Below are 16,916 nucleotides of genomic sequence, written 5' to 3' on the forward strand. Positions count from 1 at the left end.
TAAAGTAACTCAAGACAGAACTTAAAACTCAATAAAATGAACAATGACAAAATAGGCAAACTGGGAAAAATCAGTTTCACAAATTAAACAATGTGAAAAGCAACTAAACTAATAAACAAAACATATGAAATGATGGAGGTAAAGCTAAAACAAAGGGCCGCTAAAAGGGGCAAAGCAGCAGGGGTATATAGGGCAGGAGGACCTGAAAGGGGGGGGAACCACAATTAGCTGGGCTCACTCTACTGTGGGTGCTTTTCATTACTTTGAATTTTGCCTCCTTGCCTCCTCCCTTCTTCATTGACCTGGAAATTGTTTCCCCTCCGTCATGATGAAGGATTTTCCAATTGCTTAAATGCACCTGGAGGGGACAAGATGAGAGGAGGTTTCTGGAGGAGCTCAGAGTGAAGATACACTGGTGTATCTTATGCTGAAGTCTTTTATCAATTAAGGGGCGTGCCGTGTAAATGACACACTCTATATTATCCTGAACTCAATGAAATCATTTTAATTACGCAGTTTATTCTCAGTTACATGATGAAATGCTATATCGTGTACTGTCAGTCTGTGCGTGATGTGTCTGGCACTTTAATATAAAGGTGACTTTAACTTTTTGTTTTTGAGTGATCGTCAAACAACACAAACCCATGCATATATTACATGATTTAAAAGAAAGTTTAAGGCCCAGGCGCAGATGGATTCGGTTGTGAGTACTATAAGGCATTTCATAAGACTCTAGCCCCACTTCTACTAAGGATGATTAATGACTCCATTGCCAGCAATAGATTCTCAAAATCCCTTTATGAGGCAAATGTATGTATTTTGTTAAAGAAAGGCAATGAAGAAACAGAACCAGGTAGTTATAGGCCCATCATCTCGCTTAATTTTGACCAAAAGTTGGATTGGGCCGACGTATTTCAACAATTACACACCCGGACCAGACAGGGTTTATTCCAGGTTGATTTTCTTTCTGTAATGTATGTTGACTCTTGAACAATATGAATGGGGACACAAGGAGGGACTCTAGAACAGCAATCTTGTCTCTGGATGCGGAAAAGGCGTTTGATCAGACAGAATCGCCATACATGTTTGAGGCACTTCAAAGATTTGGATTTGGGAATTCCTTTATTACATGGATTAAAATGCTACATCTCTGCCCAATGTCCTCCATACTCACCAATAATGATAAATCCAAACTTTTTTATCTGAACCACGGGGTCAGACAGGGAGACCCTCTGTCTCCCCTACTCTTTGATGTTGCTCTGGAGCCTTTCGCAGTTGGAATCAGGTGTCACCCCAATATCAGAGGTATAAAGATAGGAAACCTGGAAAGTCTTTATGCTGATGATACATTATTATATCTATCCGCCCCAGAAATCTGCGTTCCTCACATTAGATTATGTTGAATCATTTGGCAAGCTCTCTGGTTACACCATTAACTGGGGTAAAATTGAGTTCATGCCTCTGTTGGACAATATGGATTTAAGAGTTCCTAAGTGCTCTACCATTTCAAGTAGTAAGGAACCATTTTACATATTTAGGACTCAAAATACCCCGAAACCCCAAGCTTTTATTTAAACTCAATTATGTTGATATGATCACAAACTTCAAACTAAATATAGAAAAGTGGAGGGTCCTGCCCCTTTCTATGATTGGGCATATTAACGCTCTCAAAATGGTGTCTCTCCCCGGGTTCTTATACCTATTTCAGAATTTGCCAATCTTCCTCACTTTATCCTTCTTTAAAAAATTGGAATCCATCATTCTCCTGTTTGTTTGGGGATATAAAGCTCATCACATATCAAAGGCACACCTGCAAAAGCCGACAAATGAAGGAGGTTTAGGCCTTCCTGTATTTAACTATTAGTGGGCAGCAAATGCGAGGGCTTTGGTATTTTGGCAATGGGGATTTCTAGGCAAGACGACATTGAACAATCTTCCCCCAGACTCCAGACACCTGATATCTTGCTTTGTATGTCTGTTTATATCCACTACCCATCTGAAAGATGCTTGGTCCACTGAGCTGAATCTGGAGGTGTCTGATGACGTTTGGAATGAAGGCTGAACTAGAATTCAATCTTGCTCAATTAATGTCAGGTACAGACTGATTCAATACAAGGTCATTCACAGACTTCATTATTCGAAGACCAAATTAAACAAAATGTATCCGTCTATTTCTTCATTATGTGACAGGTGTAAAATTGCAGAGGGCTCTTTGACACACCTCCTCTGAGTATGTTCTCATCTACACAATTATTGGTGTGAAATATTTCAGTGGTTCTCTGGGGTCTTTGGAAGAGACATTCCCCCTGACCCAGAACTGGCACTTTTTGGGTGCTCAGGGATGACTTTGAACTACACATCTGATGAACAAGCAGCATTGATGCTCGGAATGGTAACTGCCAAAAAGATGATTTTAACCAGCTGGAAATCATCTACAGCCCCCAGCTTCCAGAAATGGCTCAGTGAAATGTTTATAATGATACAAATGTAGAAAACATGGTCCTATAAATCTGCACCATCCAATAGATTCTTGAGCATATGGGGTCCATTCATTGACCATTTCCAAGATAAATAATTGCTGTATATGTTTGCCTACCCTTTACCTGTGGCCTTGTAACACCTGACTATGTGACATCCTGAAAACTACAATACTGAGGTTATATATATGTATGTGTATTTTCCTTCATTTATTTATGTTATTTTTTATTTTTATTTCTTTAAGTGTTTTCTAGTGTGTGGTAGTTGTTTTTGTTTTGTCATGTTGTTTATATGTTACTTGGATATAAAACTGGAAATTTGAAAATAAAATACTTAAGAAAAAAAAGCAGTTTAAATGATCCACATATTTAAAATAAATTACGAAATTAATGTTTCAGAGACTCCGTGAAGAGACTTGATCATGTGACGTGCATCCAGGTATTCTGCTCAGTGCATGAACTTGTTAAGTGGCTGCAGTTAATTAGGGAGCAAGCCAGTGCTGGTGAAAAACGGGAGCTCAATACAGGGAGGGAAGCAGGGGAAAGTTTTGGAGGGCTGTGCTGCTAGTTTAGCAAGTGTTTTCCTTGGAAAACCTGTGTGTGTGAATGAAAATAAAGTAGGTGCGTTTTTTTTTGTTTGTTTTTGTGTTCCTGTTTAAAGTTATATGGCCCATATTTGAACTCAGCTGAGCTAATTATGTTCCCATAGTAATGTAACCTTGTTTTTTAAGATATTTGGTTGTTATATTTTCACCAGTTAACACAGAAGTTTATGTTTCTAATAGCAAATGACTTCTCTTTAATACGGTGGCCGACAAGTGCAAACGCGCTGCATATACAGACAGGCGCTACAAATACAGAAACGCGCTGCATATAAGAAAACAGATGCAAAAGGAAATCGCTGCAAATACAGAAACGCGCTGCATAAACAGAAACGTGCTGCAAATACAGAAACGCGCTGCATATAGGAAAACAGATGCAAAAGGAAATCGCTGCAAATACAGAAACGCGCTGCATAAACAGAAACGTGCTGCAAATACAGAAACGCGCTGCATAAACAGAAACGTGCTGCAAATACAGAAACGCACTGCATATAGGAAAACAGATGCAAAAGGAAATCGCTGCAAATACAGAAACGCGCTGCATAAACAGAAACGTGCTGCAAATACAGAAACGCGCTGCATATAGGAAAACAGATGCAAAACGAAATCGCTGCAAATACAGAAACGCGCTGCATAAACAGAAATGTGCTGCAAATACAGAAACGCGCTGCATAAACAGAAACGTGCTGCAAATACAGAAACGCACTGCATATAGGAAAACAGATGCAAAACGAAAACGCTGCAAATACAGAAACGCGCTGCAAATGAGAAAACAAATGCAAAAAGAAAACGCCGCATATACAGAAACGCGCTGCAAATGAGAAAACAAATGCAAAACGAAAACGCCGCATATACAGTCACACAACGGAAGTGCTCCAGGCCTATAGGGGCAGTGCTGAGCTTTCCCCCGAGAGACAGACAACGGACGAATCAACCTGCGGAGGAGAGGAATAGGCCTACGTGAGAAGTAGAAAGTTATTGGTGAGAGGAAAATTGGAGGCGGGAGAGGCAGAAAATCAGAAAATGTAAATCCGACAAACAAAAATGTAAAAATGTAAATCAGCTGTACTTTCATAATACAGTAAAAGATGAGGGCCACATGTGGAAAAAAGAAAGAAAGAAAGAAAAAGAAAAAAGAATACGTACTTTTTCATGTAGCCTCTCCCACCTCCAATTTTCCTCTCACCAATAACTTTCTACTTCTCACATTTTTTTTTAGTTTAAAAAACAGTTACGGGATGTTTATTCTTCATAATTACGTTTCCCCTTTCGGGATTTTTTTTATTTTATTTATTTTTTTTTTTAAGTAACCTTTATTGTCATGTTGAAGACATACAAGGAAACATGACATTATATAAGCAACATGACAACACTCATACATAAAACAGTAAAGTACAGGGAGTGCATAATACATAACAGACAGTAAGGATTTTATCTAGTAATATGTGCCATAATATTTTCACGTAGGCCTATTCCTCTCCTCCGCAGGTTGATTCGTCCGTTGTCTGTCTCTCGGGGGAAAGCTCAGCACTGCCCCTATAGGCCTGGAGCACTTCCGTTGTGTGACTGTATATGCGGCGTTTTCGTTTTGCATTTGTTTTCTCATTTGCAGCGCGTTTCTGTATATGCGGCGTTTTCTTTTTGCATTTGTTTTCTCATTTGCAGCGCGTTTCTGTATTTGCAGCGTTTTCGTTTTGCATCTGTTTTCCTATATGCAGTGCGTTTCTGTATTTGCAGCACGTTTCTGTTTATGCAGCGCGTTTCTGTATTTGCAGCACGTTTCTGTTTATGCAGCGCGTTTCTGTATTTGCAGCGATTTCGTTTTGCATCTGTTTTCCTATATGCAGCGCGTTTCTGTATTTGCAGCACGTTTCTGTTTATGCAGCGCGTTTCTGTATTTGCAGCGATTTCCTTTTGCATCTGTTTTCTTATATGCAGCGCGTTTCTGTATTTGTAGCGCCTGTCTGTATATGCAGCGCGTTTGCACTTGTCGGCCACCGTACTTTAAAGAGTACTTTTGTGAGCACATGTATTTAGTGATACTATGCAACAGAGTTACATGTTATTTCCAGTGATTTATGTGGCCATGGTGTAAACTCTGTTAAGTTATTAGTTTCTACCCTCCTTACATTTAAATATATAACTGTGTATTGAGAATCTTCAGTCTGAGGAAACAGGAATATGCAACACATTTAACTCATTAAGATCCAATTATAGTTTGAGTGTAATTGCAGTTTGTTATATGGTTCCGCAATATTGTCACCCCATAGTTATTATTGATCTTAATGTGCTCATTTCTGTTTACTTTATGAATGTAAATAATATTCATTTGTAATCTGATTATTTCTGTGGTTGTTGTATGTTCTCTTTAGACCACTGGTACTCAGTCACCATATCTGCCATTAAACTGGTAAAAGGAAAGTTCTGTTCTGTTCTGTGTACATTCGCTATTCCGGCAGACACAGTGACAGGATCAGTGCTTTGCAGCTATAAACTGTCGTTTAGCTCAGCAATAGTAAATCCTATCATGTTGTACATAGAGCTGTGGTTTGTTTTTGCAGAAGAGGAGGGACAGATACAGGAAGGAGAATAGGTTACAGAATGAGAAGCCTTTTTCCTCCTTGTCCTTTTCTCTCCGGAGTGACAATGACCGATTGGCGTTGCCTAACAATGGTGAATGGCTCATACTTGTTGATGACGTATACCTGAGCTCCACCGCGTCTGCTTGGCGCCTTCGCGCCCTACCTGGCGGTGAGCAAAGAGCAAATTTCTTGTCATGTGAAGGCCCCTTCAGGCTCTGATGAGGCAACTTAATCACCATCTCATATGTCAGGCTCTAATGGGTGCAGGTGGGCAGGAGGGAAGTCAGCTTGTACCCGGCCAGCCAACACATTACACTTGCCACATCAGAACTAGAATTGCAATGCAGGTAAAATTGTGCATAAAGAGGTGCTTTTGGCACATACCTGGTACAGACAAACAGCAGCCACAGCAGAAGCAAGGCATGAGGCAGGAAAGGGGAGAGCAAAGCCCTAAAATGGCTTTATTGCCTGATCCTGATTAGGAGGTTGGCAAGAGGAGTCCGGCACAGGCTGCATTCACTCTACTCACTATCTACTGCACCAGTGGAGTATTCCCACCACATTAGTAACCATTTTTCCTCAGAAAACTTTAAAGGAGACATACCAGTACCTTAAAAGGTGAAAAAATCTGTGGGACCTAAGACAATGGCTGAATTTTGTGATACCAAGATACATTTTTCAAGACAAAGAAATCCAGTATAAGTGATGTGCAACTTGGTAGAGAGTACAGATTTGACCATCATTCTATTTTCAAAATTTCTGCAAAATTTGAACTGGACTGTTAACACATTTATATTAAGTTTTACTCCCAGGCCAAGGAGGCTGTCTTTTCACAGCATGTCTATGCTTCAGCTGGATTTCCTGACTCTTGCAGTGTCATTAATGGAACATGTGTGCATACATACTCATACTGTCAATGTGCAATTGATATGTGACTGCAAGATCACAAATGTTATTTCTGACTACTCAGGGAGCGTGCATGACTCCTGAATTCTGTCTGAGGGTGTTTTCAGACCTACTTCATTTGGTGTGAATCCTCCCCTGGAACAAAGTCTGGACCAAACAGCCAGATTTTGTTCCAGCAAATAGAGGTGGTCATGGTCCAGAGTTTCAACGCCACCCAGGGGAATTTCACCAGGAAATTATATGTACTGGTATATAAATTATCTAATAATTCATCCAACAGTTGTCAAGGCACGCAGGTTCAATATCACCAGGGCAGGAGATGTATTCCAATAATGCAATAATTTTATTTAATCACAAAAAAAGAAAACAATTAATAATGATTAAAATGTCCAGACCACCAGGGTTTAAGGGTGAAGGCAGGTACACTAATTAAAGGTAGGAGGTCAGGCTGGCTTACCAATGTCAGCAGGGGACAAACACAAAACAGGAAGGGTCCTAAAATAATCCCACACCCATGACACAGCACACCAACCAAAAAGGGACTTGTGAAACACCACCACCAGGGGACTGGACTGCCACTAACGTTCACCGTACCTGTCTGGAGAAAACAGAAATAAAACAATTAGTACATCTGCCGTCAAAGGCTAGCAGTGCCTGGTGACCAGACAGCTGAAATATGGTCATGCATAAAACTCATTCACTCACACACTCACTCTGGACCATAACTTAAAACTGGAATCAAAATACTAAAGAAACCCAAATCCAGATGAAATGTATATTAATCTATTCAACAGAAATGTAAGTTAACAGAAACTTCATTAACTAACTCAAACAACCTAATATACACATTAAGATACAATGACTGGTTCCAATATTGGCTGCAGTTTGCAGCTCTAACAAACAATTGAGTGTCTGCAGGCAGCTATGGTTATGTCTTCACGGGTCTGACAATGACCCGAGTTAAATTACTCTGATCCACACCAGGGTCCCAGAAGAGGGGGAGAGCCTAGCAGAACCGAGTAGAGCTGAACTGAACCAAATGGAACCAAAACAGAGCTGAACAGAGAGCCAAATGGAGTCTAGCAGAACCAAGGAGAGCCAAGACAGCAGTTCATCCGAGGGGAGCAGCGGCTTATGACAGACCACACACCCGAGTGCAGCCGTTTAGGTGATGCTCAGCGTGGCAACAAGCAGGTGGAGGAGAGTCACCAAAAGCCACGACACAATACACATGCTCTGATGGGCGGTGTGCAAGATTAAACAATACTGCGAGTCAATAAAAGGGGCTGACATTAATACAAATGAATAAGCACAGAGAGGGGTAAAGGGTAAGGGTAAAGAGGAGGAACGTCATGTGGGCATTTTTAGTGATCAAATTGCTCTTGCTCGTGTATTTCATCCTGTTGTATTCTTACTCTCCTTCTGCTTTAACCTCCCGTCATTATCCCCCCTCCTGTAAGTTACAGGGACAGTTTCATCTAAATGGGATGCACAAGAATGGTGATTTGGTTCTTGGTGGGCTGTTTGTGGTCCACTTCTTTTCTGTCTTTCCTGACCTGTCTTTTACAACACAGCCACAGCAGCCTGCCTGCCATAGGTGAGTCCTTCAGCAAAACAACAGAAAGGAGAAACACAGAGTAAATAGTTAAGTAAAATTATTAGAATGTATTTTTGACAGTGTGCTTTTGTTCGTGTTTTTAAACAGATGTCTTTTTGCACACTTTTGAGTAGATGTTGCTATTCAGTTGGTTTGCTTCTTTGAAAAATCTGTTGTACAAAATGTACATGTTAACAGAGTCACTGTGTCATGTTGTATATTTCAGTAGTAAACATTGGTATATCTTGTGTTAGTTTTGATGTTCTAGGGTTCAGGTGGGCTCAGACCATGGCCTTTGCTATTGATGAGATCAACAGAAATTCTAATCTGCTACCTAATGTGACTCTGGGATACAGTCTGTATGATAATTGTGACAACCTAGGGATTGGATTCAGTGCAGCTTTGTCTTTAGTCAGTGGTAAAGAAGACCAGTTCACATTAGACGAGACCTGTGAAGGAACCCCTCCAGTCCTAGGGATTGTAGGTGATTATTCCTCAACACGTTCTATTGCCATCTCCAGTGTATTAGGTTTGTACAGAGTACCTATGGTAAGTTTTCTGCATTACTATCTAATAATTCTGTATGATTATTTTGTTCTGATTTCATTTTCTTTTCAAATTTCTTGTCAGTTGTAAACATGGATGAAAATCTGTTATAAAAAGATAAACAATGGCTTTGAACATTTTCAGGATTTACAGTCTGTGTCTTTCATAGGTGAGTTATTTTGCCACATGTTCCTGCCTGAGTGACCAGCAAAAATTTCCATCCTTCTTTAGGACGATCCCAAGTGATGCTTTCCAGGTGACCATGTCTCAGCCAAATGAATATTCTTACAACATACAGTTAAACATTGATCACAATGTATGTTCCTTTCCTGCACTGGTTTCTAACCTGGGTCTGAGGGTCCCAAAAGCTTTGGCTGCTCTGAGGTGGTCAAAATTAGATTTGCACATGTTACTTAAAATCACAATTTATACAAACGTCTGTACACACAACAATCTGCAAAGATAGATTATTTCACTGAAAAACAGGTACTCAGTAGGTAACACCTCTGTGATCTCTCAAGCTCTGTGAAAATCTCACCTTTATTCTTTTATTCAGGATGAATGTTTGGACTACTCTGTTCTGTTGCTGAAAGAAAATATTTTCAGCTTACACTAAAACAGAGAAAGACATATTAACCAGATATATTACCACAGGTAACAGTTCTAAGAAAGGAAATGATTATAAATGATGTAAATGTTTTATAGTAAATCTTTTTAATTAATCATTTCTTGTTTGGTGTTTTTGGTTGTGTGTGAAGTAAGGCAGCTCAACCTGTAATAGACAGAAGGAGGGGATGCTCCAAAGAAATTACATTGGGAACCACTACTTTACTGTAATGAAAAATAAATGAAAAATAGATTTCTTTTGTGTAACAACAGTTACATTCTTTATGTCCCACATTTCACATAAAGCTTGAGGTTTGGTGTTGAACCTGTTTAGCAGGTTTTTCACTATCAAATTATTTCAGCCCATGCTCTAATCCCTTCATTCTGTATTCACTTAGGTGCGTGCCATGATTCAAATTCTCAGACGTTATGGCTGGACTTGGGCAGGTCTGCTGATCAGTGATGATGACTATGGACTCCACGCTGCCCGATCCTTCCAATCTGATTTTATCCAGTCTGGTGAAGGCTGTCTGGCCTATGTAGAGATTTTACCTTGGAGCAATGACCAAGCTGAACTACAGCGGATTGTGGATGTGATGAAGAAGTCTACAGCTCGTGTGGTCATTGTGTTTACACATTACACTCTCATGATTAACCTTGTGGCAGAGGTTGGGCTTGGAATATATCTTAATTTTAATATAATCTAAGTACACAATTTAATGCTGTTAATGTTTATTTGTTAAACTGAAAAATGTTAAAGTGATAGTTCACCCAAAAATGAAATTTCACTCAATATCTTCTCACGCCTGTGCTGATGTCAGGATGGGTGAAGATCACTTTAAGTACCAATAACAACTTGACAAATATGGTTATGTGAAAGAATCACACCACTCATTTTGAAATTTCTTTTCAGAGTGAGATCATTCCCTCAGTAAAATTACATGAAACTCCAGTTATGATGATGCATTAGTTTACTCATAATACAGTGTAAAACATAGCATAGAACTTTTGTAAGAATTACTAAGACAAGACAGCAGCTTTGTAAACTGTCTAATGGCATAACAGTGTGGATTTATATATTTGTTATAACACACAGGTGGTGAGGCAGAATGTGACAGGCCTGCAGTGGATGGCCTGTGACTCTTGGACGGCAGCTGCTGAGCTCCAGGCTCCCCACCTTCTGCCATACCTGGCTGGCACACTGGGCATCGCCATCCAACGAGGAGAAATTCCAGGGCTCAGAGAATTCCTCCTACAAATACGTCCTGATCCCCACCACAACAACAGCTATGGAAATAGCATGGTGAGAGATTAACCACGCAACTGACCTGGCAATTGCAAGAATAATATATTGTCATAATTTGTAACACATTGTTTTTAATGTGTTTCAGGTGAACCAGTTTTGGGAGCACACATTTCAGTGTAAATTTGCACCACCTCCAGCAGGTGGAGACACTGGGGGAACATTATGCACTGGACAGGAAGATCTAGAGAATGTAGAGACTGATTTTCTGGACATTTCAAACCTCAGGCCAGAGTATAATGTGTACAAGGCTGTGTATGCTCTGGCGTATGCCCTTGATGACCTGCTGCAGTGTGAGCCAGGGAGAGGGACTTTTAATGGGCACAGCTGTGGCACTTTGAATGGATTGGAGCCATGGCAGGTGTGATAGAAAATCACACTCCACCTGTACATATAAGAAAATCACATGCTGTAAGGTCTTTTGCAGAGTAGCATTTAGACTATAGCATTAAATACAAAGCAAAGAGACTAATAACTGTAAGGGACCAAGTGTTGAAGAAAAGATTCTTTCAAGATCTTTGGCTGGTTCTAGATTTAGCTTTATTTATTGAGCAGCAGAGACAGCCTCACAACACAGTGGCATGATACTGTCTGCTGGAGTCAGTTTGTTTGCCAGGTTTTACACAGTTTTACAGGAAATCACAGGAGGACCACAATACAAATTTCATGAGAAGGTTCAGGAAACCAGCTTCCTGAACCCAAATGTGAATTAGACGCTAAACCAGTTGGAGTGTGTCTGAGAAACCCAACAATGAAGTCTTTAATTATTAATTTGTCTGTTCGATACTGCTGCTGTATTCAGCATAGCCATATGTAGTTATTTTTTAACCCATACTCTTCCGTTTCTACTGTCTGTCTATTCTGTCTATTCTGATATTCATAGCTTTTGTATTACTTGAAAAAGATCAACTTCACCACACCATTTGGTGACCAAGTGTCATTTGATGAGAATGGTGATGCCTTACCAATATATGAAGTCATTAATTTACTGCCACTCCCTGATGGAAGACCAAAACTTCAGATTGTGGGTGAGGTTAAGGGGTCAGCCTTCAAAGGAGAAGAACTCACAATTGATGAAGACAAAATCTTCTGGAATTTTGAATCAAAAAAGGTTCATTCTGAATTTTTTAGAGACCCCATGGATAACACAAAATAGCAGTGCAAAGCAGTGTACAATGACATATATTTAATTTTCTCCCTATAGCCACCCCGGTCAGTGTGCAGTGAGAGCTGTCCTCCAGGTACCCGCATGGCCAGAAAGAAAAGGGAACCTGTGTGCTGTTTTGACTGCATCCCTTGTTCTGAGGGAAAGATCAGCAATGAGACTGGTTAGTATTCAGTTTTTAACATGGCAGTTTGTAGATACTATATAAACATGCATCTCAAGATTGTCCCCATTTTCACAGACTCCATGGAGTGCACTAGTTGTCCAGAAGACTTCTGGCCCAGCCCCCAGCGTGACCACTGTGTTCCTAAGAAAACAGAGTTCCTCTCCTACGATGAGCCTCTGGGTATCTGCTTGACAGCTGCCTCATTGCTGGGCACATGTATCTGTGCTGTTGTCCTGAGCATCTTCATCTGTCATCACAGTACACCTATAGTACGCGCCAACAATTCAGAGCTGAGTTTCCAGCTATTGCTGTCACTTAAGTTATGTTTCCTGTGTTCACTGCTGTTTATTGGTCGTCCCAGGCTGTGGACATGCCAGCTGAGACATGCAGTATTTGGGATCAGCTTTGTGCTTTGCATCTCATGCATCCTGGTGAAAACCATGTTGGTTCTGGCTGTGTTCAAGGCCTCCAAGCCAGGAGGTGGAGCCAGTCTGAAGTGGTTTGGTGTTTTGCAGCAGAGAGGAACAGTAATGGTTCTCACTTCTATTCAAGCAGCAATCTGCACTGCCTGGCTTGTATCTGCATCACCATTTCCTCATAAAAACACTCAATACCACAAAGACAAAATAGTTTATGAGTGTGTAGTTGGGTCCACAGTTGGTTTTGCAGTGTTACTTGGTTATATTGGTTTACTGGCTATCCTCAGTTTTCTGATTGCATTTATATCAAGGAATCTTCCAGATAGTTTCAATGAAGCCAAACTCATCACTTTCAGCATGCTGATCTTCTGTGCTGTGTGGGTGGCCTTTGTCCCTGCTTATATCAGCTCACCAGGTAAATATGCAGATGCTGTGGAGGTCTTTGCCATCCTGGCCTCCAGTTTTGGCCTCTTGGGGGCACTGTTTGGACCCAAATGTTACATAATCCTGCTGAGACCTGAGAGGAACACAAAGAAAGCAATCATGGGTCGGGGCACTGAGTCATAAAAACTGTTCTTCACAATTATTGCTTTTTCTGCACACGATTAGTGCATTCAATCAGTAAAGTAAATCAGTCTTAACGGAAAACAGTACACAATCCAGTTACACAGGCAGAAAATAAGTCCAATAGCCATACTAATGTTAAGATATTGAGAAAACAGGACTGATGCCAAATAAATGTATCTGAATATGAAATTTTGTACCAAATGGATCATGTGTGTAAGAATACTTCCTATATTTTTCAAGGGCTTTGTTTAAATACTCACCACTTGCAATTCAAATGCTATTGCCTTTATCACATTTCATTGTTTAATTTATCCTTATACCTGATTAAACTTTGTGTTACTAAAAGATCCAGGATGTCTTGCTTAATGTTACCTAATGTCATTCTCCCATTACAAATTCTGCATTATTTTCTCTGAATTATATATGCAGATTATCTGGATTAATTTAAGGTTATTATACGCATTTATTTTTTACCTGAACTGATGTGGAAATAATGCCGCACTCGCTAGTTTTTGGAAAATCCCTGAATTCAAAAAGCTTCTGTCAGCTCCTGAGTTTCCAAACATCACATGTCACAAAGTGTCATATTGTGCTACTCTTTCCCTCCCTCCAGTCACATTCCCATTATCCATCACCCTTTATTCTTCTCCACCTGTCCACCAGATGTCCTGTGCCTGGTTGCATAAAGCCATGTTAAAATTTCACATAAATTGTCATTTAAGTATGCCTTAGGAAAAACTGAGTTCCATAAAGGCTTCTGTTAGGGTCACTGACAGAAAAAGCCCTTCAATCTCCAAGTACTTGCACTGAGCTCCTTAAGTATTCACTTATGTTGCTAGAAGCTTCTCATAAACCATTTTCCTTAAAAAATGTTAAGGGAACTATCCCAGTACCTTAAAGGTGAAACAATTTGTGGCACCTAATACAATGGCATAATTTATGGTGATTGAAGAAGAGGGGACACCAAGACACATTTCTGGGACAGAAAATTTACTACAAGTGATGCATAACTTGTTAGAGAGTAAAGATTTGACCATCATGTGTTTAACACCGGGATCGCCACCATTCTGGCGCCCCCTCCAAGCACCGCAATGGTTTGCTAGACCATCGTATATAATTCCATTGTTTGTGCTCAGAAGCACACCGAGTATGCATGTTTTAAATGAAGATACCATAAATTATGATAAATAAGCAAAATATCACAGCCTAGAGCAGGATCGGCAAAGTTTTCAATGTCTCATGTAAATTAACTTGTTTAAAATGTATTTATAATACACTCTACAATAATAAATTATAGATACACTTTAGTCAACCACACTGTTGGCTATATAATGTATGTCAATAAAATACTGTAGGATAAATGAGATAAACACTGAAATAACTTATTTATTCATCCACTGCTGCTCCCCTCCTCTCTGCAACTGGATTTGTTCCTTCCTTGGGAAAATCATTTCAATCAGGAGAAGTGTAGGAGATGTATTTATTTGACATGTGCACAATCTAGATGAGTAATGTGGAAAGTCTTTGGCGATTTGACCCCATTGTGATATTGTCATGTATAAAGGGGATAGTGAGGCTGCGATTAAAGTAGGAATTCCCTGATGGAGTCTAGACACTGGTGGTGGTGAAGGGATGGATTGTATGTGCCTCACCAGTTCCTCATAAAAAGGAAGGAAGTGGTGGCGGCAGCAGTGGTGGCCCCACCAGGACAGGAAGTGGCTGTGGCTGAGCTGGAACAGGAGATGGCTGCAAACCAACTGGGACAGGAGATGGTAACGGTGACCCAGCCGGAACAGGAGATGGCTGCAGTGGCCCCACCGGGACAGGAGGCGATGGTGGCGGCGACCCAGCCGGAACAGGGGAGATGAGTTGGGTTGCTAGGCAATGGAACCTCCGTGGCGCTGGGCCACAAAAACTCCGTGGCACTGGGCAGCTGAGGCTTGGCAACACTGGGCAGCTGTGGCTCAGGAACGCTGGGCAGCTGAGAGGCATGACGTTGGCGTCTGGGAGGCCTCTCAGATAATGACTCAGGAGTTGGATCAGGCAGGAAACTGGCAGGCAGAGAAGCAGGCTTCAAACTAACAGGCAAGAGGCCTGTAGGTAGATGGCTAGCCAACTCAGGTGCTGGGGTGGGGAGAAGCCTAACAGGGTGAGCAGGTGGTTGGTGGTTTAAAGACTCTGTGTTAAGCTTGGAATCAGGGTTGCTTGGGGAATAAATTTTGGCCTATATGTCCCTCTTAAGGTTACCCAGCACTGACTGGATCTGAGTAATCGGGGGAAAAATCAAAAGTTTGGGCCTTGACAAAACCATTAAGCAATACACAAAAATCTTGCATCTTAGGTCAGTGCAACCCTGAATGGCAGAGTGCAGCTGATCCAGTGCTTTGCATGCCATTCTCAGCTCCTCTGCTACTGAAAAGTCTGCTAAGTCCATTTTTGGTGAGTGGACTCAAAATGCAGACTGGACAGAGGAAGCAGAGTTCAAAATAGGATTTAATGCAAACAAAAGGTCAAACAAACAAACAAAAGCTCAGGCTTACTTTAACAAGTGGGTATCCTCCAAGAACTTAACAAATCCAAAAAACATGAAGACACACAGACAGGGCTCAGGACATCAACGCAGGAGACAACAACAAACTCACAAAGACACAGGGAAACACAGGGACTAAATAGACTGAACTAATGAGACACAGGTGAGGGACAGGTGAAACACATTACAATCAAAAGGGTGGAAAAACAGACAAAGACAGGAAGTAAAAACAACAAAGACACAAGGGAGAACCAAGACTACAAAATAAAACAGGATGTCCAACAAAATCCAAAACCATGACATAAAGAAGAACAAGGAGTCCTGGAAGTGATGTATGGCCCCCACAGAGCCCTGAGCTCAACATCAGAGTCTGCCTGGGATTACATGAAGAGACAGAAGGACTTCAGGCAGCCTACATCCACTGAAGATCTGTAGTTAGTTCTCCAAGATGTCTGGAACAACCTACCTGCCGAGTTCCTTCAAAAACTGTGTGCAGTTGTACCTAGAAGAATTTATGCTGTTTTGATGGCAAAGGGTGGTCACACCAAATATTGATTTGATTTAGATTTTTCTTCTGTTGGCTCACTTTGCATTTTGGAAATTGATAAATATAAACAATTACATTTTATATTTTTGAAAATTCTTACTTTACAGCATTTCTTCACACCTGCCTAAAACTTTTGCACGGTACTGTATGTCTATCTTGTCACTTCGTTCAATCAGTCAATCAGTTAGGACTTTTCATACAAACAGAATACAACACAAACAAAAAATAACCCCTTTAATCAATAAAAAGTTATCTATTAAAGTTAATAGATAAAATAATATGGGCAACATGGTGATGCAGTGGTTAGCACTGTCACCTCACAGCAAGGAGGTTCAAAGTTCAACTCCCCCTGCTGGCACAGGGGCTGGTAAGTTTGTGGCTGGGGCAGGGCCTTTCTGTGCTGAGTCTGCATGTTGTCTGCATGGGTTCTCTCTGGGTAGTCCAGCTTTCTCCCACAGTCCAAGGACATGCAGCATAATAGGTCGATTGATAATTCTAAATTGCCCATAGGCGTGAATGTGTGCATAAGTGGTTGCTTGTCTCCATGTGTCAGCCCTGTGATGAACTGGTGACTTGTCCACAGTGTACTTTGCATAGCTGGGATAGACTCCAGCCCCCCCACAACCCGTCCAGGATAAGTGATTATGGACAATGGATAAAAGAATATGCCAGCTAGAAGAACAGATGAATAAAAAACAGACAAATACACAGTAATAATAAATACACAATAAATAAAGAGATAAAGTTAAAGGTTCTAGCACAGTGGTATTCAACTAAAATTCAAAGAGGTCCAGTTAGAGAAAATTTCCTAAAGCAAAGGTCCGGAACATCATAATGTCTAACTTGTGTTATGAGAGTGATATATACTGAAGTAGTGTAGTAGCTGTATCAACATCTACATCA

The 16,916-nt window shown here is 40.7% G+C and overlaps 1 protein-coding gene across 1 annotated transcript; it reads left to right on the forward strand.

The window, feature by feature from the left end:
* Positions 1–7,962: 7,962 nt before the first annotated feature.
* On the forward strand, positions 7,963–12,936 carry LOC146328900 (extracellular calcium-sensing receptor-like). The gene is made up of 9 exons (XM_084716563.1): positions 7,963–8,164; positions 8,419–8,713; positions 8,880–8,966; positions 9,715–9,984; positions 10,413–10,619; positions 10,708–10,980; positions 11,503–11,730; positions 11,824–11,947; positions 12,026–12,936. The coding sequence occupies exons 1-9, from the start codon at positions 8,055–8,057 to the stop codon at positions 12,934–12,936; spliced, it is 2,505 nt and encodes an 834-aa protein (XP_084572689.1). The 5' UTR covers positions 7,963–8,054.
* Positions 12,937–16,916: the final 3,980 nt, after the last annotated feature.

This window comes from Lutjanus erythropterus, chromosome 4, assembly GCF_056507025.1.
Source record: "Lutjanus erythropterus isolate fLutEry1 chromosome 4, fLutEry1.hap2, whole genome shotgun sequence".
Taxonomy (NCBI): Eukaryota; Metazoa; Chordata; class Actinopteri; order Lutjaniformes; family Lutjanidae; genus Lutjanus; species Lutjanus erythropterus.